General features: G+C 33.4%; 1 protein-coding gene and 1 long non-coding RNA gene across 2 annotated transcripts in view; both read right to left on the reverse strand.

Moving 5' to 3' along the window:
* LOC139505482 (uncharacterized) overlaps positions 1-19,558 on the reverse strand; it is a 33,365-nt gene extending 13,807 nt beyond the window's left edge. Inside the window, exons 1-5 of the mRNA XM_071295037.1 lie at positions 18,801-19,558; positions 10,509-10,655; positions 9,335-9,479; positions 4,507-4,620; positions 3,813-3,938 (exon numbers count right to left, since the gene is read on the reverse strand). Of these exons, the coding sequence (XP_071151138.1) occupies positions 3,813-3,938; positions 4,507-4,620; positions 9,335-9,479; positions 10,509-10,655; positions 18,801-18,803 (535 nt within the window). The 5' untranslated portion in view covers positions 18,804-19,558. The remainder of the gene's footprint in view (positions 1-3,812; positions 3,939-4,506; positions 4,621-9,334; positions 9,480-10,508; positions 10,656-18,800) is intronic.
* Positions 19,559-21,537: 1,979 nt separating this feature from the next.
* On the reverse strand, positions 21,538-24,854 carry LOC139505483 (uncharacterized). Its single transcript, XR_011659756.1, has 3 exons — positions 24,709-24,854; positions 23,219-23,334; positions 21,538-22,212 (listed from the first exon to the last, which is right to left on the reverse strand). It is a non-coding gene; the product is annotated as an uncharacterized lncRNA (long non-coding RNA).
* Positions 24,855-26,062: the final 1,208 nt, after the last annotated feature.

A 26,062-nucleotide genomic window follows, 5' to 3' on the forward strand; every position in this document is an offset into this window, starting at 1 on the left:
TTAAAGTCCCACTTCCTTCCCTTAATATTCTTTGCAAAAATGTCCCTTGTAAACCGGACCCTGTCTATTCGGAATTCCGATCTAATTATCTAGTCCCAATACAGTAAATTACTTTAATTATTACCTGTCAAAACCGGTTTGGCCTTTTATCATAACGGTATTGATTGATGTCAATCAACTGATCAAGTCGACAGAGATCCGACCACTTTTGAAACGAAATAACTGCTATGGAAAATTAATCTTCAATGCCTACGGAGGAAACTTATGGACAGAAAAACAACTCGTGTTTATCAATTCAAACAATGTGGAGATTCCGACGCAAACAAAATCTGCGAAAGTGAAAATGAAGCGGACGAGCCAGAAACTTTAACTTCATATGAGTATTTCTTCACAAACATTAAATGTATGAATCATTTTTCAAATTCCAAAGATGATGGATTTCTTAACTTTCTCATACCAATGAGAGCAATGATTGAAGATGTTTCGTTCGTAGAAAAATGGTAAAAAGCAGGGACATGTCCAAATATATATTGTGTTCAAATCATCGGCACTCTAGGTTAAATAAAATTAGTTTCAGAATTTTCTATTATTCAATACACTAATTTATAATATGTCAGTAATCTACTGTACTATACAAGCTTATTATTTGTTAATTGCATGAAATATGCAGTTCTGTAAAATATCTGACGTCATGAACCACTGACTTCCTGTCAATCTGAAAACCTGAATAAACCGACCCACTGCCTAAATCGGCCCTTTTTGACGGTCCCAGAGGTGGCCGGTTTACACAGGTTTTACTGTATCCAAAATTGATAAATCGAGGAAGAGGTTATTTCCTGCGGGCATAGCCAAAGGGAAATTCCCCCTTTCGAGATTTAACAATTTTGGATATTAACTTTTCATGAAGGACATAATTGTTTTATTATACCACACTAAACATTGGACTTGTTTTAACCCATTTTACAAGCATCAGCGTAAAAGTTTCATTTCAAAAACTAACTAGTCTTTGAGACTTTCAGGAAATTTACCAAAGTTGGAATTGCAACTTTTGGAATCAGAGCATTTCAAAACATTTCATTAGTTTTTATGATATATATATATGGTAAGTCTTGTAGAATGATTCCAAAAATCAAGCAGTCTTTTTAAGACTTTCAGAAAATTTACAAAACTTGGAATTGCAATTTTTTGAAATCTTAGTGTTCCATGTAATTCCAATAAATAAAATGTAGCAAAAGAGATTAATTGCAAGTTAAATTTTGAAAAAATAATGAGTCTTTGAGACTTTCAGGAAATTTACCAAAAATGGAAATCTGAACATTCAAAAATATTTTGTTTGTTTTTGCAATGTAAGAATAGTAAGTTTTGAAGAACATTTTCAAAGATTTGCCAGTCTTTGAGACTTTCAGGAATTTTCTTAAAACTGGAATTGGCATTTTTTAAAAATCCAAGTGTGCATATCTTTTTATATGTTATTGTAAAACACAATTAGTTTCAAGGAACATTTCCAAAATTTAAACAGTCTTTGAGACTTTCAGGAAATTTACCAAAGTTGGAATTGCCATATTTGGAATCCAAACATACAGTATTGTTCCAACTGTTATACTAATACATAATAAAAAGCTTCGCCGAGCACAGCATGATACGACCGCAGTTGTCGACAAGTGTTCATTTGGGCAAGTATTGACACACTACTAAAGTGGACACAATAATGTGCTGGACACAGTAATTTGCTGGACACAGTAATTTGCTGGATACAGTAATTAGCTGGACACAGTAATATACTGGACACAGAAATTAAGACCCTTGTAGCAGGGAAACCGTAAGTCCCAGCTTAAATTTGGAGAGAATCAAACGGGTTGGAAATTTGTTAAGGAATCCAAACAAAAAAAATGTTGTAATTTGACGAGAAATAAAAAAGTTCTATTTTTGGAGTTAGCACCACTTTGGCCCCTAATAGCTCGGAAACGGTAAAAGCTATGTTAAATCCGTTGACATACTATCGGTGCGGAAGTTCATAAGGAACATAATGAAAAAAACAAAACCAAAATAAGATGAAAAATAAAAATTTGACAAACAAAAAAGAGAAGTTCATTTTAGCCCTTTTAGCCCCTTGTAGCTCAGAAACCGTAAGTCCTAGCTCAAATCGGTAAAAATTTTCTGAGTTGGAAATTTCATAAGGAATCCAAAGAAAAAAAACCCGTTGAAATCGGACGAGAAATAAAAAAGTTTTTTTTTTTTATTTAGCACCACTTTGGTCCCTAATAGCTCGGAAACGGTAAAAGCTACGTTAAGTCCGTTGACATACTATCGGTGCGGAATTTCATAAGGAACATAATGAAAAAAACAAAATGAAAATAAGATGAAAAATAAAAATTTGACGAACAAAAAAGAGAAGGCAGTTTTAGCCCCTTTTGGCCCCTTGTAGCTCCGAAACCGTAGGTCCTAGCTCAAATCGCTTAAAATTTCATGAGGAATCAAAAAAAAAAAACCCATTGAAATCGGACAAGAAATAAAAAAGTTCGTTTTTTGGGATTTAGCACCACTTTGGCCGCTTATAGCTCGGAAACGGTAAAGGCTATGTTAAATCCGTTGCAATATTACAGTTGCGGGATTTCATAAGGAACATTATGAAAAAAATTTGATTAAAATTGAACAAACAAGAATGTGTCCTCAGTACACGAATGCCCCACTCGCACTATCATTTTCTATGTTCAGTGGACCGTGAAATTGGGGTAAAATCTCTAATTTGGCATTAAAATTAGAAAGATCATATCATAGGGAACATGTGTACCAAGTTTGAAGTCGATTGGACTTCAACTTCATCAAAAACTACCTCGACCAAAAACTTTAACCTGAAGCGGGACAGACGGACGAACGAACGAACGGACGGACGGACGAACGGACGCACAGACCAGAAAACATAATGCCCCTCTACTATCGTAGGTGGGGCATAAAAATAAATCCTCTACATCATATTTAATATAAACACTTATTTTGCCCTTTTTGGCCCCTATTTCAGGAACCGGCGGGGGCATAACCCCCAAAAACAATCCCAAGCTGTATTTTGTGGTTATATTCCTTGTGTTAAAATTTCGTAGCATTTGCTCTATCAGAACTTAAGTTATTGTCCGGAAACCATTAATCTGGACGACGACGACGACGCCGACACCGACGACGCCAACGGACAGGGGCGATACCATTATACGAACGCAAAATTTTTGCGGTGGTATAAAAAGTTAGTTGCTTGGATCATAATCATACCAAAAGATGTCGCATATTAATCATTTGGTGGGAAATCATTTTGCCCTAAGGGCAAAGTTCAAAATTCCGAAACCTTCGACACAGACAACTTTCATAGTACTACTTATACACTTATAATTTTCTTGTTTCTACCATGAAAGGTGTAAGAGGAGTTCGTGCAGAATCGATTTTGTCATTATTTTTAACCCTTAGGAAAATGCCCTCAGGGCTTGCAGGCAAAATACCATGCCACTGCTAGACTTGGTACCCATAATGGGAGGTCATACTGTTGGAACCAACTTCCTATTGTAAATATTTTGGAAGATTTCACCATTTTCTGCCTATCTCAAAAACGAAATTTCGCTCATAAATTTGCCCTAGGGCATGAATTTCATACCCTGATCACATACTCTAACATGCTACCAAGTTTCAAGTTTCCATCATTTCTAGTTTCTGAGATTTTGCATGACATTACATACATACAAACAGACGGACTGCATTACATACATGACATAATCCCCCCGCTTTCGCTTAGCAGGGGGGATAAAAACAGCACTTGACAATATTTATACCCTCTTCTTCATTGATAATATTCTCTTCTGAATCGATGAACTGTTCCCTCTCAAAATCTTCTTCTGCCTCTACACCTTCCATCTGAGTATTTCTATCTTCTTCTCTGTCTATTTCTAACTCTTTCTCTGAATAAGGAAAGATATTTCATTAACTAACATAAATTGCTTACCTGGATAGTCTTAACCAAACATATCAATGGCTAAATATAGCAATTTTAATGCCGTTTTAATTTTTTGTGTGTGATCTATGCATTCTTTTAGTAACAATTTTGAAGATGACTGAATAAAAAAAAAACTAGAGGCTCAGGTGAGCATCAAGAATTGCCCATGGCAGCCAATTTTGTTGTCCAATCAGGACGAAATGAGGCAATTTTATAACAGACCTTACATAGATGCATCCTGCCAAGTTTGATTCCATTTAGCCCAGCGGTTTCAGAGGGGAAGATTAAAGTGTGATAAGTTATGATAGATGTTTCATGGTGGCAAAAGCTCACATTACCCTAATAATAATCTATAAAGCAATCAACAATGCTCATCTTTCATACATGTTGTCTGAAATAAATTAAATATTCTGCAATCATGGACTAATGCAAAACATATTACAATTAATCATTCAATTATTAAACAGAAATCAAAAACACATGTTTTTGAATTCACAATTCCATTTGTTTCTTTGGTAAAACTCTAAATTTACCTGAATCAGAGTCCAAAATGCATTGCAGTTGTTCTATTACCCTGGGCCTACTTATGACGTACTGCATCACCACAGATGGATTTGCATCTGCAAATCTGGTCCATTTTTCTTTAACTGAAAATATAAGATTTTCATCCAATGATAAACAGAGGACAGGTCTGAGCTTTTTTTTTGCAAAGGTTTATTTTGCCTCTCAAGCTTAAAATGACTTAATTGACAGTCCAAAATAACATTTGAAATTACAGATAATTTTATCAATACAAACTGAGGTGCTCAACAACCTACTTTGTTGACTACTCAATAACCTATATTGTGGTCAACACAGGAATTGTGTTACCAGTAGCTTGCTTCATACAGTAATGTGTTTGATATGCTTACTTTCTTGACAGTCTAACTTGCTTGCCACGATTATGTTGGTAGTTCACTATTATTGAAATATATTGGAAATCAGAATTAGAATAAACAGCTGCGCCACAAGTGCAATATACGCCCATTCCGAATTTTTTTTATAGTTCATTTCAAAACATATGCAGTGGAACCTGTCTTATCCGACACACCTCGGGACCAGAGAAATATGTCGGATTGGACAGGGTGTCGGAATACTCGGGTTTCACATTTGATAAAAGTGAAATAAGCATGTAAGATACAAACGTGGGCAATAACACCCAAAATAGGTTTTACTAAGGAGATCCTTTAAAGAAAAATAGTGTTTATGAAACATTACACCACGTCAAGTACGAATTCCCAAGATCTTGTAAATATTTAGTACGATAAATTTCAGTGAGATTGACAAGTTCTTAGAACATTTACAGTGTTAGTCTTCATCAATTGTTTAACTATTTTCCCAGTCATGGTTATTTGTATCATTTAGTCGGAATATCGTCTTCGACACTGGTCACATAAATTAAACTGTCAAAATGAAATCATTTCACAGTCCAATTAGCAATATTTCTTCGTCTGGATTTTTTTCCCCAACAATTTACTCACATTGAATTAAGAAAGACATTATGAAAAGTATGTATTAAGATTTATATATTTTCCATATGTTGTAGAAATGTTTTTATCCCGTACTGAGCCTCAAATTTCCTATCCGATCAATAAAAAATAACAAGATATTTGTGTACACAGGTAATGGATTAAATTACCTTTAATAAAAATGCATGAAATACACCTGACTGAATTATGATTACCTTGTTTATAAATTGATTAAGGAGATCAAAGGGTCGGATTAAACAAGTATAATTAGAGTACTTATGAAGGCTGGGACTTGAAAATGCTGTCAGATTACGGAGTAGACGGGTGACGGAATACAGAAGATTTTTTAACAAAGAATGTTAAAGAAAACTTTCGGGACCAGTAAATTTTGTCAGATTTCACAGGATGTCGGAATATTCAGGTGTCGGATTAAGCAGATTCGACTGTAATTATCAGATCATGTCTATTTCAAACAAAACAAAAGAAGAAACACTATGTGAATTTTAAAAGCAAACAGACAATTATTTTTATAAAAATAAAATTTAATAAAATAATGAAAAAAATAATAAATTAAATATAGAACCAAAAAAAATCTAAATGAAAATAGGAAAAAAATATTCTTTAGTTATTCACAAAAAAAAAGTAAGTTACTTAGTCCGCTCCCAACTCCAGAACTCTAAAAGGACAATAGGGAAAATAACAAAAACCAAAGGCATTTACTCTACATAGGACCTACATGTAACATCATGTTAAAATTTAGTAAGAATTGGTCAAAGTAAACTTGAGTTTTTGTGAAAAATGTCAATTTTCAATGAACAAAGTCCCATAACTCTTGAACGACAAAAGTGAAAATCAATGAACCGTAACAAGACTCAAACTCAATCTGTAACATCAATAAATATCTATATACCAAAAATCAGTTCAATATCTCAAGGTGTTTAGTAAAAAAGTCTGGAAAACTGGTTGTTGCGCAACAAGTCAGAATGACAAACAAGGGTAAAACTATATGTCCCGACCACTTTGTGGCGGGACATAAAAAAGTGCTGAAAACTTCAAATTCACTGTAATTTTCTAAGTCCGAGGGCGTAACTTCCGTAAAAATTATTCAACCACAACCAAAGTAGAACTTAATCTGTAACTTCTCATGATAAGACCACATACCAAAAATAAAATCAATTGGTTGAACATTACAAAAAAAAGTGTGGAATACTTATAATTCACTGTAATTTTGTATGTATAGAAATATTTTATATTTTGGGCCACTTTTACCTTTAACCTATGTCTTTTACTTTTTATTGTTTTGTATGTTTTATATTTGGTTTGTTTAGCCCCACTGCCAGTGGTTTTACATTTACAATTTCTTTGATATTGAATTTTTCTATGTCCAAGGGCTGTAGCTTCCGTGAAAATCATTGAACCGTCACCAAACTCTAACTTAATCTGTAACTCTTCATAATAAGGCTACATACCAAAGATATTATCATTTGGTTGAAGCATTACCAGAATAAAGAGCTACGCCAAGCGCAGCATGATACGACCGCAGTGGTCGAACAGGTGTTCATTTGGGCAAGCATTGACACACTACTAAAGTGGACACAATAATATGCTGGACACAATAATATGCTGGACACAGTAATATGCTGGACAGAGAATTCTGATTAGTAATAAAAAAACTTTTTTTTGGTTTTTTTTTTATTTAGCACCACTTTGGCCCCTAATAGCTCGAAAACGGTAAAAGCTATGCTAAATCTGTCGTACTCTACTGTTGCGAAAGTTCATAAGGAACATAAAGAAAAACTAGAAAATGTGTCTGTAAGCCACAGATGCCCTGCCATTTAGATCAATATGAGGTTCCATGTTCTCTCATGTAAAAATTGACCAAAATGCTGCTGAAAAGAGCTGTATGGCAAATTTAAACCAAAGTCACTCAAGCATAAGATATGTCAAAGTGACCAAAAAGAGGTCAAACTGTGCTGCACTGTGCAAGAATACTACAACAGTGTAATATCATTGATACACTACCACAGATTCCGAGAAATGGCAGTAAATGCAAAACTTGACCAAAATCATTCAAGCATAAAATGTAGGTCATGGTATTCTAGAAGATGCTGAACTGTGCTGCACTATGCAAGGACACTACAATACATTAATATCATTGATATACTACATTAGGTTCTTGAGAAATAATCCTCGACACAAAACTTTACCAAAATCACTGAAGTATAAAATGTAGGTCATAGTGACCAAAAAGATGCTGAACTGTGCTGCACTAAGCAAGAACACTACCAATAGTCTAATATCATTGATACACTACCATAGGGTTCTGAGAAATGGACCTATACACAAAACATAACCAAAACCACTGAAGCATAAAATGTAGGTCATATTGACCAAAAAGATGCTGAACTGTGTTGCACTAAGCAAGAACACTACAACAGTCTAATATCATTGATGCACTACCATAGGGTTCTGAGAAATGGACCTAAACGCAAAACTTAACCAAAATCACTCAAGCATAAAATGTAGGTCATAGTGACCCAAAAGATGCTGAACTGTTGAACTGTGTTACACTACATAGGAACACCACAGTGGTGAAATATCATTCATATATTACAATAGGTTTCTTCACAATGGTCATTTATGAAAAAAGTTATTGAAGTCAATCAAGCATGAAATGTAGGTCAAATTGACCCAAATGTTGTTGATCAATGTAGTACTATTTAAGAAGAATATACTGATGAAATATCATTGGTACATCATTATCACATTCTGAGAAATGGACCTTAACGCAAAACTTAACCAAGATCGGGACAGACGGACGTACATACGTATGTACGGACGGACAAGGGTAAATCTATATGCCCCTTTCACTTCGTGGCGGGGCATAAAAACAAAACCAAAATAAGATGAAAAATAAAAATTTGACGAACAAAAAAGAGAAGTCTTTTTTAACCCCTTTTAGCCCCTTATAGCTCAGAAAATGTAAGTCCTAGCTCAAATCTGTTAAAATACACTATGTTGGAAATTCATAATTTGCTGTTATACATTTTGAAATTGTTTAAAACACTAAGGTTTTTCTACTTCAAGGCATAGGATTTCCTTGGTCTTATTTTGGTGCCCTGTTTCGGTATATTTTGGGTTTATAAGCTCTTCAACTTTATAGTGATTTTGGATTTGCATAGTTTTAGATACATGTAAGAGCGTCACTGATGAGTCTTTTATAGACGAAACGCGCGTCTGGCGCAGAAAAAATCTTGCCTTGAACTTTGATGTGATTTTTTTTTTTAACACCATGATGGTTTTCACTGCTGGTGGAGGTATTCTTCCTAGAGGTTAACCCGCTCCGCTAGTCAACACTTCGGTGCTGACGTGATTCATCAAACTAAATGTGCTGTTATAAATTTTGAAATTGTTTAAAACAATAAAGTTTTTCTACTTCAAGGCATAGGATTTCCTTGGTCTTATTTTGGTTCCCTGTTTCGGTATATTTTGGGTTTATAATCTCTTCAACTTCATAGTGATTTGGATTTGCATAGTTTTAGATAAGAGTGTCACTAATGAGTCTTTTATAGACGAAACACTCGACTGGCGCAGAAAAAATATTGCCTTGAACTTTGATGTGATTTTGGTTTTTTTTTGACTGAAAATGTAATTTTAAGAATTGAATGCAGATTTTGCATTTTATGGGCGTGTAAAAGCGTTGACCGTGCACACATTTTTTGTATGAAGCGCTTCCACGCTTTATATAAAATGTGCTTCGGTCAACGCTTTTACACGCCGATTAAGTACAAAAAATATGCATTCAATTCTTAAATCAATGTGCATATAAACATGATAAACATCATAAACTCACAAGATTCCACAGGTGCACACGTCTTTCTTGTTATGAAATTTTTTATCCAGGTGTAAAGTCTATTCTTTTCTTTCCTTTTCCTTGAATTCTGTCCACAACTGTCCTTCTCATCTAGAGGGGGACTGTCATACTTGGTTCCTACTTCCTAAAGATAACACACATGAAAATCAATATTCAGCAGTTACAAAACTGTACACTAAATAATAATATATGTATGCAAGAGCAAAACAAGAAATCTGTGTGAACTGATGCTTATTAGTGATACTCCGCTCCCGAACTTTGGCGCTAAATACGGAAAATTGAATAATAGATAGAAATAAAATTGTATAATAATAACATCATGAAATAATGGGTGAGATATCACTGATGAAGATGCGTGTCAAAATTCTTTCAAATCTCCTTCCCAAGGGTATGAAGTTAAACTTGTAAATGTATCATGTGTATTGAGTCTGCAATGAAATTCTTGTTCCATATTAAATCTAACTTGAAACTATGAGCACAACTCTATACCCCACCCCTTTTTCCCTCTCACTTGCCTAACCCTATAAGTCATGAGACTTACATCTGATATCGCAAGAAGTTCATCTTCCAATGATACAACCACCTAGGCTCTACAGTACAAAAGCTATGCCAATGATACAACCACCTAGGCTCTACAGTACAAAAGCTATGACATGAAGAACATGAAGAAGAAAAGCTTTAAAAATTATAAAGAAAAAAGTGGATGACATTTTACTATCATGAAGGTCAAGGGTCACATTGACCTAAATTTGGTACGTGACACATCATCTTCGTTTTGCTATCATGAAGATCAAAGTCAAGGTCATTGTGACATAATTTCATTCGTGACACATCCACCTCCCGTATATGATTCATCCACATACCAAGTTTGATAATCCTACAATGTAGGTACTAAGGTACAAAAGTTCTGCTCAGGACAATGAGCAGGACGGATGGACAGACAGACAGACAGACAGAGGTGATTCCTATATACCCACACAAACTTCATTTGATGGGGTATAAAAACGTCAAATAATGCCTTCAAGTTTTTACATGATGTTAACAGTCTACAAACAAACATTTGGGACCATCTTATATTCTTACAGGGTATAAAAAATTGTCATGCATGTCCATCAGACAGTCTATATCCTACTATCATGACTATAGTACAAACCTGAACAATGTCAGTTTCTGTTTTCATTTCCAGATATATTTTTAAAATATATATCTCCAGGGGTGATGTCTTTGGTGTTTTTTTGATGACTTCCATCAATTTTTCTTCAAACAAGATAAATGGGGATGTAGGTGCCATGCTCATAAACTATAAAAAAAATAAACACAGATTTGTTACAACAATATCATCTTTTGAGGAGAAAAACGTCACATTTCAGCAATGCGTATTGCACACATATTTGTGTCAGGATGTTAATGCTACAGATACATGTAGTGAATGGGCTATTCCAGAAATAATCCATACCCCCCCCTATAGAAGGTATATGGGGTTCAGAAAAAAATCCATGGAAAATTTGGGATGTGGTTCAGAAAAAAATCTGGAATTCCATGTCGGTCCTATAGAAGGCAAAAAGATAAATTAAAATATTCCATGGAAAATTATGCTGTTGTTATTAGAAAATTTCTGGAAATCCAGAGCATCCTATAGAAGGCAACAATAAAAGTTTAAAAATTCCATGGAAAATCTGGATTCTAGTCGCTTTCAGTAAACTTAAGATAAATTTGTGCTTGTATGTATATCTGTAGTTCATTAGGTAATTCTAAAGCCCTATGTATCTTTACAAACAATGTACCAGAAATTTAAAGTGGTTTAATAGGTTTTTGCTCGTTGTTGAAGGCTGTACGATATTCTTAAGTGGTTAATTTTGTATCTTTTGATCTCTGGTGGGGAGTTAGTACAAATAATTATGATGTCTAGGAAAGCTATTTTAAGCTTTTGCTTTGACGCCTTCCAGTGGATCAAAAGATGTGAAAATTGAAAAATACCCACAGCAGATGGCATGATTATCTTAACTATTGGAGAGTAGTCTTATTGGCAATTTGGAAATGATACCACATTTTATTATTTTAATACTACATGTATAAAGTGTGTCCATACATGTTGTAAGCCAGAGTTGTCAGTACTGAACTTAAGGCCGTACTTTAACCTATAATGGTTTACTTTTTAAATTGTTATTTGTATGGAGAGTTGTCTCATTGGCACTCACACCACATCTTCCTATATCTATTAAGTCTGAGAGTTGTAAATTTGAAATTGTTTGCAATAGGACCTAAAAAAAAATAAAAAAATGTACATTTGTTCATGTACCTCAGCTTCTAACATAACATTCAGGGGATATGATATTCATGTAGATATTGATAGTGATAATACTTCAAAAGAAATGCATACTTTCAACACCACATGACATGTTTACTATTACATTTGTAATCTTATTGGGACAATTCACAACTTCTAATTGGAGATTGAGATAATAATATTTCCCCCTCTTTTCTTTTACCATGGAAGTTACATGTACATGCATGTATATCAGTATATTGGTATTATAGAACTTGTTTGCTTTTTTGCATTTTCATAAAACATGTGTTATCATGGTTATGGTCATGGCATAAGGGAAAAAATTCTCAGAAAATAAATGCCTGTGATTAAAAAAAATATTTTGAAACTTGCATTTCTAGAACTAAGTGAAATTAAATTGATATGAATACTGTGTATATTATAATTTATTCATGACAAAAATGATAAAAAAAAAACCTTTATAAACATAACAAATGGTTCTAACATCCAAATTCCACTAATTATATTTAACTTTTGATTTTGTAATCAAACTTGATTATAGACCCATAGTTATCTTTTTGTTTCAAGTTTGTTTTTTATTGTGAAGGAGTCATATTTTAATGCAGCTATAAGGTTTATGATAAAAAATGCAAAACATCCATACTAAGAAATGAAGAATCAAAAGAAATGACTAAGTAAAAATACTGGATGTTGATAACAAATCAAGATTTTTACAACTATTTACAAGTCAGTGTTTTAATGGTTTTAAAATAAAAACAAAATCATAGTTCACTATCTGGATTTATAGGGTTTTATTTACAATGATTTATGTTCTCTACAAGTATGTTTGTATTGAAATTTGTGAGAAACCACACACCAGGACCTACTGCTTTTCATAGTTGTTGAGGTTGAAGATTATTTTATCTAGCCATCTAGTTGACAAACAATCAGTAATTAAAAAGCTTTAAAGAAGTCCCACTGTGAACACATGGCCATTTCTGTGGACTTTAATTATATCATAATATACTACATGCAAATACTTGAACCACATGTTATAAGACAAAGGAGATAAATACTAGGAACTATGTATCCATAATCCCTTGCTCTGCAAAAATAAATATTTAGTCTCAGTTTTAAAATTAGAAAAGTTTATTTTTTTATTATTTAAATTGTTATTTTTTCCGTTTATTTATCAATCATTATAATACATTGACTCTATTTGTCTAAGTGGATTAATATGATTACATCTATTATATGAATATGTTTTGAATATATATACATAATGTATCATCTTTCAGTTCCATAACTTATCTTAACTTTAAAAATGTTAAACATGTATACATTTAAAAAATCAAATGTCATTCATATTATACAAATTTAGAGTTTAACAATTGTTTAAAAGTTTTGTAATTTTCTTTAATTTCATGATGTTTTAGGAAATTATAACATGTAAAGAAATACAGGAATTTGAAAACAATAAGAAATTATATAAATCGTTCCCCAAAGAAGGATTGTTAGATGTCTAGATTTGGCCACTTTAGTTGCAGGCGACAAATAGAAAATTGTAAAACTGCATGTACAGGAAATTATATGAGATTAGAGACACATTTATTTTGTAATGTATTGTGAACTAATTTATAATTTTTTTAAAAACCATTTGTATTTGGAGAAAACATTTTCAAATTGTGACTGTGGTATGAGAACATTAAAGGAGTAGGTCCGGTAAGGGCCGATTTTGGCCCCAAATTTCAGTTTCATCTAACGAGATATTTAGGACACTTTTTAAACACTTAAGTGTATATTTCAATTGATTCGATTAGTTTATGTAAAAGATTTAAATGATCAGTCATTAAAAACGCTCCGATTGAAGCTTAAATATGAACAAGAGGCTGTCACAACGACAGCAAACCGGATTTATTAATATTTATTTGTGTCCTGGCAATATCACAAGAACCATTACTGATGAATGGTGAAAGTGAAAATTGTCAACATCAAATTTGACCTCCATTTTGTCATCAGTATCAACATATAAAAATTTGAAAAGCTTAGATTGAATGGTTCATGAGTAAATGCAACAACGTGAATGGAAACGCCATTTTACAATCTTTCAAGAACCATAACTCCTGAACGGTAAAAGTCAAAATCATCATTACTGAACTTGACCTCTATTTTGCCATCAGTAACAACATATAAAAATTTCAAAAGCTTTGGTTGAATGGTTCATGAGAAAATGCACGGACACGACTGGAAACACCATTTTTCAATCTTTCAAGAACCATAACTCCTGAACGGTAAAAGTCAAAATCGTCTTTATTGAACTTGACCTCTATTTTGTCATCAGTAACAACATATTAAAATTTGGGAAGCTTTGGTAGAACAGTTCATGCGTAAATGCAGGGACACGACTGGAAACTCCATTTTTCAATCTTTCAAGAACCATAACTCCTGAACGGTAAAAGTCAAAATCCTTATTATTAAACTTGACCTCCATTTTGTCATCAGTAACAACATATAAAAATTTCAAAAGCTTTGGTTGAATGGTTCATGAGAAAATGCATGGACACGACTGGAAACACCATTTTTCAATCTTTCAAGAACCATAACTCCTGAACAGTAAAAGTCAAAATCGCCATTATTGAACATGACCTCTATTTTGTCATAAGTAACAACATATTAAAATTTGGGAAACTTTGGTAGAACAGTTCATGCGTAAATGCACGGACACAACTGGAAACTCCATTTTTCAATCTTTTAAGAACCATAACTCCTGAACGGTAAAAGTCAAAATCGTCATTATTAAACATGACCTCCATTTTGTCATCAGTAACAACATATTAAAATTTGGGAAGCTTTAGTAGAACAGTTCATGCGTAAATGCACGGACACGACTGGAAACTTCATTTTTCAATCTTTCAAGAACCATAACTCCTGAACGGTAAAAGTCAAAATCGCCATTATTGAACTTGACCTTCATTTAGTTGTCAGTAACAACATATTAAAATTTTAAAAGCTTTGATTGAACGGTTCATGAGTTAATGCACGGACAACATTTGATTGCCGCCCGCCCGCCCGCCCGCCCGCCGTACATCCCCAAATCAATAACCGACATTTTTGTCACAAAAATCCGGTTAAAAATCTAACAAATATGCCAAAAAACGTCACTTTTAAGATGGTTTTCGTCAAAAATGAAAGTGGCCGCATCCGTGTTCATCCTCAACCTTTATATATCATGTATATGTTATGTATTATCATCAAATACAACTTACATTTTAATATTATGAATGAACACGAATGCGGCCACTTTACAATACGCACATTTAAAATTCAGTTCAAGAGAAGTCCGAGTCTGATGTCAGAAGATATTACCAAAGAAAATATTTAATCTCCTGAATAAATGTCTCAGAATATTCACATGACATTCATATTTACCAAGCCAAAATATGAAGAAACTCGCCCCTTTACCCTCGTTACCCGTAATGCTGTATACATAACTTCTCTTCATTAGAGGCTGCATTATCTAAGCTTTAGACGGAAACTGTCTAAAATTTAACTAAAATGCTATAATTGTGAAGATTTCAGTAATTTAGCATGACTTTATGATGCTAGTACACGATATATGTACATTGTATTGTCAAAAACAGCACATATTTATGTAGCAGAAGCATTCTACTTTCCAAAAAATAGCTAAAAGATTACATTTGCTCAATTTTGCAAAGCTGCTTAATTTTGGAGCCAAAAAGGGGTCTTACTGAACCTACATGTACTCCTTTGATAACTTCTCAAATTTCATTCCAGTATACAATTTTTTTTTGTAGAAAATCAGTCATTTCTTATTCAAATTTATATTGAAGATTTTATAATATAAATATAAAGATAACATACATACTAAACAAAAATTTTGTTTTACAAAAAAAAGGGGGGGATGTCTGGAGCTTATAAAATTCAAAACTCAGAAGATTTTGCCACTAGCTGATTTTGATAACCAATATAACAATCTATTTATGTTGAACCATGGAAGTATTATATTGACAGGAACTACAACGATTTGTTAGCACTTATTTATAACCCGGGGAGCTCTGTAGAAAAGATATGGAAACTGACTAATTAGTATGTTATCGTTAATAGCCCTTTGTGACCATGTGCGATGCCGCCGTCCTAAATTGACCAGACATACTTCTTATCATCACGTGGTTTTTATTGCGAAAGGTTATCTCTAATACCTGTCGGAAAACCCCTTTGTTTATTTCAATCTCGTCTGTGGTCTTTCAGAATTATTCAATTTTTCAAAACAAATCGACTGATGTACAAAACAAGAAAATCGGACGAGAACTTTGAATACTACAACGTTTTGAAGTGGTGAGTGACAATATTTCATTAGTTTGTGGGTTAAGTTTAAATCGTAATTAAGGTGTGTTCCGGTTACCGCCGGTTAAAAATAAATATATTTGATAAAAATAATTACTGTGAAGTTTCGAGTAGTCTATATAGTTAAGGTACTGGATAACCCTGGAAAGTAGAAATTTCCAGTTTAAAATACGAAAATTAATCGAACAAGTACCAACATCAACAAAATACAGAAGAAGAAAACAGAGATCTCACTTCGTTGTGTAGCTATTTATATAATGTTGGTTAATATCTTTTTAATTGTGAATATAAAAACTTCATGTCTACCCGCAATTGAAAGACCTTTCCGATCATATAAAGCCATGGTCAGTATTTTATCATTTGAACATGTATGACTATGCCAATATATATACTAGCCAAGATTTAAAAAAAGTCTTTATGACCCGAGTATTGTTTTCTCACAAGGACAAATCTTAAAGTTATCAACTTCTACTGTAAATCTTATACTTTATATATGCACTTAAAAAACAAGGTTTAATGTCTATTTCAAAAACGTAAACTGAAACTGTTTTACAGTGCACTTAACATATACATGTCCATGAAATCAGAAATCAGTGATGTATATTTGGCAGTCAGGATATTTCATATATCAGTGGCGGATGCAGGAATTTTCGAAAGGGGGGGTGCTAGCCCAGGGCAAAGGGGGGGTGCAAAACATATGTCCCGATTCAAATGCATTGATCTGCCAAAATAAAGGGGGGTGCGCACCCCCGGAACCCCCCTCTGGATCCGCCACTGTATATAATAATATACGTAAAGCCTTATTTAACATGGTGTTAAACCAGCCCTGGATTTGGAGTACATTTGTAAGTCTTATAATTGCTCTATAATAAAATTGTCTTTTTTTAAATCTTGATTAAATCGGCTCAATTTTCAATATGTACAGTCCCGAAATATGAATGAAATACATGCCACTGGACGTAAGACAAACAACTTTCAATCACAACTTATGATGTGCTTTTTCTACCCTTCAACCCTTTAAAACAAATCCAAAATAGTCTTTTTTTGTCAACAGATATGGTAAAAAATGGACCCAGACTATAACTGTCGTTTATGTGGAACTACAGAAAAGAGAACTGCTCACCACCTATAATACGAAAAATCAAAATATGCTAGAGACATTAAACTCTCACTAAACATTGATATTCAAAATGATCCAAGTGATTTTCCAAAATTTATTTGTATTAGTTGTCAATCTAAGTTGTATATATGTTGAATCATTGCAAACTAGATTTCGCAAAAAGACTTGTTTTTGACATTAGTGCCCTTGAATCTTTCTCTTTTGTTCCATCGCGCTTTAGCGTGCTGTACCATCGTACTTTAGGGAACAAACAAACATTGCACTTTAGCGTGAGACACCGTCATACTTTAGCGTAGACCATTGCACTTTAGCGTGACCATCGCACTTTAGAGTACCATCGCACTTTAGAGTCCTACATGTATAAACAAGAAGATGTGGTAAGAATACCAATGAGACATCTCTCAACCCAAATCACAGCGCATAAAAAGTTAACAGGTATAGGTCAAAAACATGGAGCCTTGGCTCACACCAAGCAACAAGTTATAATGGGCCCCAAAAATAACAGAAAACCAACTGTGGAATCTATATGAAAAAAAAAGAAACCAGAAACATGAACAAGTTACTACACCAACAAATGACAACCACTGAACAATGTCAATGGCATCTGATTTAGAAAAGGTGCATAAAAAAATGTAGTGTTTTAAACATTACAACAGGAGCCAACCTTCACCCTTACCAGAGACCGTAATGTATCATAACAATATAAAAAGACCCAAGATAAATTATCCATTGAATGATTGTACATTTGAAATGGATGAACTTGATCACAAAGACATTTAAACAAAAACAAGTAAGCATACAGCTGCCATACACTGAATGAATGCCAGTTTGATCTAATCATCTACATGTATGACACACAAAAAACAATATTAAAACTTATATGTTTCATGAAAATTGTTTATCTGGAATTTTTCTGTTGGAAATTAAATTTGTCTGGAAATATTTATTTCCACAGGATATTTTCTTGGAATTTTTAGTATTATTCTCATTTTTTTCCTGGAATATTTTTTAGAATTTTTGAAATAATCTGGAAATTATTGACAACTTACAGAATATTTTCTTGAAAATCTGAGATTTTAACAGATTTTTTTTCTGGAAATCCTTAACCTTCTATAGGGGGGTTAGTCCAAATAATTATGACGTCTTGAAAGGCTATTATAATTTTTTTCTTTGACGCCTTACATTAACGTCGTCGATGTAAGGCGTCAAAGAAAAAAATTATAATAGCCTTTTAAGACGTCATAATTATTTGGACTATAGGGGGGTATGGATTATTTCTGGAATAGCCCAATACGAGGGGGAGGACAGGGGGGTACCCTTCTCCCTTCTCCCACCCATCTTCTCCTTTCTCCTACCCCTGTTCTCCTTTCTCCCATTAGAATAAAACATCTCCTTTTGAGATATTTTTTCTTGAAATATAAGAAAAAATTTTAAAAGGAGATATTTTATTTTTTCTCCTTTCTCCCAGCCTTCCTCTCCTTTCTCCTACCCCCTTTCTCCTTTCTCCCACCCCCTTTCTCCTTTCTCCTACCCCCTTTCTCCCCGTCTCCCTTACGCCTGTCCTCCCCCTCCAATACGGCAATAGTGAATAATCAACAATAAGGGATTCTACACTTCAAGAGGATTTTCCAACTGAAGTGGTTCATCTGGTAAAGGTGGAAAATACGGGGGGGAGGGGTCCGCCACTGTCTCACCATTCCTCCATAATTATTTTTATGGTTGTGTTTCCTATTCTTATCGTTGCGTTTTGTTGTTAGCGCCTTATGACAAATCCATTAAATATGTGCATGATGTGTACACTGGTTTTGCTGACGTATCTATTATACAATAAACTGCATATCGGAATCGGTTTTTGAGATCCGGATTGGACACGACTGGTGTGCGACTAAACCCGAGACTCGCCGAGCGTTTTACACTCCTACCTAGGAGTCTACTCCCGTATTCGGAAGAAGAAATATTTAAAATTTAACTGTCGAGAGTGGATAAATATCGTATTACACGAGATTTGGTGGTGGAATCTGTTTATCTAATGATTTTCTAACAATACGCAGGCAAACTTATTCCTTCTTTGCGACTGATCTGCAAAAAGATGTGTTCTTTCTATGTGATGTCATCAGGCATGGTCGCCTTTTTTTCATGCCGTCACAATAGGAAATTCGGAGGAAAACAAGAAAATTCGACGTCATAATCGGATTTTAACCAATGAAGAACTGAGATCAAACGAAGCACACGTGGATTTTTTTTATACAATGGGTGCACTAGAAAGGGATAAATTGACTAAAAATTAGAGAAAAATATTTATAAAACTTCTGAGTAGTTGCTATTGTAGAGGGGGAGGACAGGGGGTACCCTTCTCCCTTCTTCCACCCCTCTTCTCCTTTCTCCTACCCCTCTTCTCCTTATTTTTTTTTTAATTTACCGGAAAAAAGAGAGATATTTTATTTTGTCATATTTTATTTTTTTGTCCAACTTTTTCTCCTTTCTCCCAGCCTTCCTCTCCTTTCTCCTACCCATTTCTCCTTTCTCCCACCCCCTTTCTCCTTTCTCCTACCCCCTTTCTCCTTGTCTCCCTTACCCCTGTCCTCCCCCTCATTGTACGTATTTTAAAAAATAACGATTTTTTAAAATAAAAAACAAATAAAATAATTGTTGAAACTTCATTTAAAAAAAACGGCTATTTTTAGGTTGTCCCGCGTAACATATTTCAGTTATTGTAACCACTAAACTATGATTTTCGTCAAAACTATTTAATATTTTGAAAAACGTGTTTTTCCATTATTAAACAGAATAGTTCCTCCATTCCTTTATGCATTTTTATGACGTTATGATGACGTCATAGAAAAAAAAACGCGTTCAATACTAAAAGGGCAAATCTGTCCCGCGGGAAAAAAAATTGGGATTCCAGATTTGAGAATCAAAAAATATTTATCTAAAATGAAAAAAGTGTAGTATTTGTATTTACTACATCAATGTTAATTTGCTTAATTTTATGAATTTAAAGACAAATATCCTGAAACATGATATATGGTAATTTATGAGCGATTTTTCAAAGGCTTACAAGTTTGTCGCACCGCCATTTTTTAACTTAAAAACGAACTCAACTCAAATTTACGTCCATTGTTTGCTTATCACTGCTCTTATAATGGTAGAATTTATGATTTTTTAAAATGTTATTTTTCTTAAATTTTCAAAAAACTGAAATACATCAATTTTCGATAAGTAGTTAAAAAGCACCGTCGATTTTGCCGAGTCTTACAAGAATGTCGCACTTGCTTAAAAACAACGTTTCAGTCGAATTTTCGGTTTGAACGTTACGAAATATTCGCGACGTTGTGTTACGCTTACATGTACGAACATATCGCGCGTAACCCAGTAAACAATCCAACGTTGTCATTACGTTGTGACAACGTAATACTATCGTTGTGACAACGTAGTAAAATTACGTTGGTACAACGTAATTTTGTGAACTCCAAGGCACGTGCTGACAACCATCCACACAACGTTGGCACAACGTAATTTGTGACGTAATTTATTACCATCATAAAACGTTGTAACAACGTCACAGCACAACTATAAATGTCCCTTGTCCTCATTTAATTGATAGGATCAATGCAATTCCATTGAAGAAGTATGTAAACAGGGTCTTTATTTTTTCTTTTGATCCGTTTTAAGTTGTAAATTTTTCTATGTGGGAAAGATGGACAGATGTCGATATGTACTCTGTTTCCAAACTGCCAGCTGTATATGAAATTGTCAAAAAGGTTTTTTTTTAATCTTTTTGGCAGGTGTCAGTGTGAAATGTATAAATATCTAGTTTTCCCAAAAATAGTTGTTTAAGGTTTATAAAGTCTCAAGTTTTTAACTTTTGCAATACTGAAGTACAAGAATTACACATTTCCATTTAACAAATGCAACTTTTCTTTCTTTTAACACATAATTCTTTTCAAAAAAAGGAGATTTTGTATGATGGCCAATAAGACAACCCTCTATCCTAAAATCAAATATTGATGATGTTAGCAATTATATGTTACAGTACATGTACAGCCTTCAACATGACATCTTGGTTCATGCTTCAAATTCTGAATGTTTAGTGTTTCAGTGGCCTAGAATATAGATTTCACTATGATGGCGGAAATTCTAGAATGTAGGTTTCACTTTGACGACGGAAAACCATTTTTAATGAATTATTCAGAACTACAACAAACTGCCACATTTACCTTTATATTTACTGAAAATTCATTCAGCTGGATTCACTACACGATTAAAAGCTAAGAAAATTGGCCCAAAATCTGACTGTCTAATTTATAAATATATATATTCTACACAATTCATACACACTTCTAAAAATATCCCAAATGAAGAAAGTACCTGAAATTCAATTCAACTAACTATTGCTTTTTTTCCATTGACTAACTAGAGATAGTATAAAAAAGATGTTATATGATTGCCAATGAGACAACTGTCCACAGGAGACCAAAATGACAGACCTATCCAAAAGTACGTTAAGACTTCTTTTTTCTTACACTGTACATGTAGCTACATGAACCAATAAAAAAAATAACAGTTTGTTTCTGAATTTTTAATTTTTATTCCAAATTTTAGTCTGGTGTTGGTTGTATACATTGTACATGTCATTCCAAATGTTGGTTTTCTGCCCTCTAATCAGCTGGGCAATTTGCGCAATTGTTTCTGCATACATGTAGTTGGTATTGGTAATGTTTTCTACTCTAGCTCAGTCAATATAGTACACTGGATATGTAGGATGGCTTGTTTCGAAGCTTAGACATTTTCACATATATGTGGTTAAATTTTCGGAATACGAAGTGCGAATTTTTTTCACACAACAATTTCTTTGAAAATTTAATACTTTGATTACATTAAAAAACTCCATAGTTTTACATATTTATACTATGATCCTCTACTTTCCAGATCAACACAAATGGTAAAGCTCAGTCACTTTTTAAAAATGAAACATGTTCAATATCACTACAGACAATTTTTGTTTACACAAAACTTTTGTGTTCCTCATTTGATGGCGCATTAGTTCCTCATTTGGAGGCGCATTAGGAATATTGACCCAGCTGGTCTTGTGTTGGTTTCAGATCCCTGAAAAAAAATCATAAATTATAAAATACAAAAAAAATAAATTGATCCCAACTTATGAATTACAGCAGTTCTTAAAAATTATCCTGTGTTTAAACATGATCAATATTTTTTCTATTGCTGGTCCTATAATAAACTGCAGATTCATAATTATGTTGTGTTGTTACTGAGATGTAAATTATACACATTTTGATGATGTATGTTAAAAATTTAACACAATTTCAACAGTATATAATTATTTTTAACTTGTGATTACCCTTGTTCTTATTTAAAAAATAAATTTGTTGTTAAATTGAACATGTGTTAATATAATTATGTCTGTTCCAGAAAATACTATGTCCGCCCCTAAGGGACAGCACTAAGCCCTTTTAAAAAAAATCCCAGCACCGACAGAATTAAAAATTAATAAGAACAACACTCCCTTTGCATTTTGGTATTTCATACACAACCACCCCCAAATAAAATTTAAGAAAAGAGCTTTCCCTGGGGGAGAGGGGACATAATATTTTCTTGAGCAACCAGTGGTTATTCTACAAATAATAATGAGTCCAAATAATTAATAAAGGAAGTTTTGTTTCACAATATTGTCATTTTTCAATTAATTTAAGATATGCAAAGGATTCTACCTTAACAAATTTAGAATGTACATCGATACAACAAGACCTCATAGCATATGCCAATGAACGCAATCTATAAAATCAACAAATTATAATTTGATAAATAAAATTAATATAAGAAGAATGTGTCCATGAGACACAAATGATCTTATCAAACTTAATTTAAAGGACATATCTAGAGAACAGTAAAGCAGATGCTCTCCAAATTCAAACTCTGCGTTTTATGATAATAAGCGTTGTGTATTGGTTGCATAACATGTAGTTTAGGCAAACGTTAGATAACAGAATTTCAATTTTGAGTTCAATGTACATGTATGTACGTACAGTACAAGAGTTAAACTATATCACTCAGTTAAGGAGGACATAAAAAGAGCTGATCAACTGATGTTTACCTTTTTAAAATATTGGTTCAAATTTTTGAACTGGTGCATGCTTAACTGTTACATGGTTACTGCAATGATTTCCTCAACCTCAGACACATTGGATCTGTGGATTTATGTACAAGACTCTGGAAAAAAAATAAAAAATACATTCAATTATCTTTTATATTCTTCTGTCTGTTTTATATAAAAAAGAAGATGTGGTTTTATTGCCAATGAGACAACTCTTTACAAGAGACCAAAATAACACAGAAATTAACATTTATAGGTAACCGTACGGCCTTCAACAATGAGCAAAGCCCATCACTAAAGCCCATACCACATAGCCAGATATGAAATGCCCCGAAATGACAATGTGAAACAATTCAAACGAGAAAATTCACCGCCTTATTTATATAAAAAAAATGTATGCATGTTAGTCCAACAAATCTTTAGAACAAAGTGACAAATTTAAATGCATTCCAAAATTCATATGTTTTATGATTGATTATATATATAATTACAACATTGTTTCTGATCACATATTTAGTGATTGTACATGTAGCTCGTCATTGATAAACATGAAGATTTCATACTATAAATTGTACAGCAAAAAAGATGTCCCTATGTACTGTTTTTTAACACCTGTAAACTGGGTTTTACCCTGAAAACAAGAAAATTTTACCCAACTTTCAAGGCTAGATCCTAGTCTAAATCATTATGACACTTTCAAGACTTGGAAGGCTGTTTTTTATTTTTTTTCTGGGACGCCTTCCTACAACGACTTAGTCCCATTACGACAACTTTGATGGCTATCTTAATTTTTTTCTGTGACGCCTATATTTTACAACATCTTTATTGGCACAATTGTGACGTCTATTTCCATGTCAAACCCAGTGATACAATGATTGATCGTTTGTTGCTCAACATCCAGTGGCAAATATTTCATGCATGTTAGCGACGACCCCAAGTGATATATGCATTATTATCATTAATAGGCCGAGTTGGTTATATGCCAAGTTTGAAATGTGCGGAGTTTGTAATGGACCCAGATATCTAAAGTGCTGAGATGTTTAGCTTCACATTTTCTGATATTGATAACATGGATAAGACTTTTATGCTTCAATGATTATCAAAAAATAACAGAGCAAAAGACACTTGCAGCCTTACTATATAGGGATAGTAGCTCTTGTCACAGATAGAAAACAAGTAATTGTGGCTGTGCACCCCTCCCCCTTTTTTTTACTTTCTACAGTTATTAATTATTTTTAAATGCATATATCTTCAGAAACAACACAAGTTAATCAAGCAATTTGATAATTGGATTCAAATAACACACATTATGGCTAAAATATCTTGTATCAGTGCAATATATTGACAGTATAAGAAAAAGTATCATATTTCAACACGGTCACGTATAACAGACTTGAAAGAGGCGCCCAACACAGCTGTTTTATTTCATCAATCAAACTTGTTTTTATCATGGAGAACCTATTTGGTGTAATGTGCAATCATTATTTTACCTTTTTCTTTGTTCTGGAATCTGGATCAAGCTAAATGTCCACTGCAAATTTCTCACTGTTTTCAAAAATCAAGCGGCAAAAGTGCGCATGCTCAGACTTTTCATAGTATGCAGCGGTAAAATCCCGAGTACTGCTGAACGTTACACTAATCAAATCGTAAAAAACGAGTGATAAATGATGACAAAATTTTAATGATATATTAAACAATAAATATTCATATAAAATACATATATTAGAACATTAAAATTGGATTTGTAATATTTTCTTTGACAACTTGGTGCAAATTATGTCTGCGGGAAAAAAGGGGGATTTTTTTTTTAAATCGAAAAAATCGTAAATATATTCTAGTGAATGTGAATAATCGATATATCCAGGAATACTCATTATGACATACCCCAAAACTTCGTCCAACAAAACCAGATTTTTACAATGTATTCACTACGTTCTTATAATGTCGATACGACGTAACAAAATGTTACGTCGGATTATGACAGTTATAAGCACGTTGTCACAACGTAATAAAATGTTACGTCCTGACAAGGTACTAAATTTACGTGAATCCGACGTAATTTTATAACGTTGTCTGTACGTCTGCATCCAACGTTGGATTTTTACGTTCCCACAACGTTGGTACGACGTAAACTCACGACATGACGTTCCGACGACCATTAACCGACGTCGGGAGTACGTCGTGTGTTTACTGGGTAACGCCTTAGACATATCCTATCATATATTTTTTTCACTATGTCTGACGGTATTTTGTACAGAATATTCTACAATCAGACAAAACTATATAAAACATAATTAAAAATTTTAAGATGTGCAAATCACAATGACATTGGTGTCCTGTATACTGACAGTGTAGTATATTCTTCAGGATGACAGTGTTCAATGATTTAATTGTTTGCATCTTTTTGTTGACGGTTTACCGTAGCGGTTGTTCAGGTGCAGAATGGTCGTTCGTTTAGATTAGTTGCCCTTGGAAAAACGCGTACACAATATTTTCCCAAAAGGTGTAAAGCAATTTTCAAAAACATTTTTTAATGTGTGGCAACATGTCAACATGTCATATTTGCTGTATTTGAAGATGTTTTTGATAATCAAATATCAAATGTGTATTTATTTGCCCTTGTGAAAAAATAAATTTACCAATATCTGTCTAATAGACCACAATAGATAAAAATATAGCTTGACTGTACACTAGACAGGTCTGTGCCGATGATTTGCCATTAATTTTGAATATAGTGTACGGAAGTCATCGGGGTCGTTTGACCTCCAAAAAAATAGAAACACAAAATTAATATGCTACTACGTTACACAAATCCCTGAGTGTAAATCTGATGTCAATTTATAT

This window comes from Mytilus edulis, unplaced genomic scaffold (assembly GCF_963676685.1).
Source record: "Mytilus edulis unplaced genomic scaffold, xbMytEdul2.2 SCAFFOLD_165, whole genome shotgun sequence".
In the NCBI taxonomy this organism is placed as follows: Eukaryota; Metazoa; Mollusca; class Bivalvia; order Mytilida; family Mytilidae; genus Mytilus; species Mytilus edulis.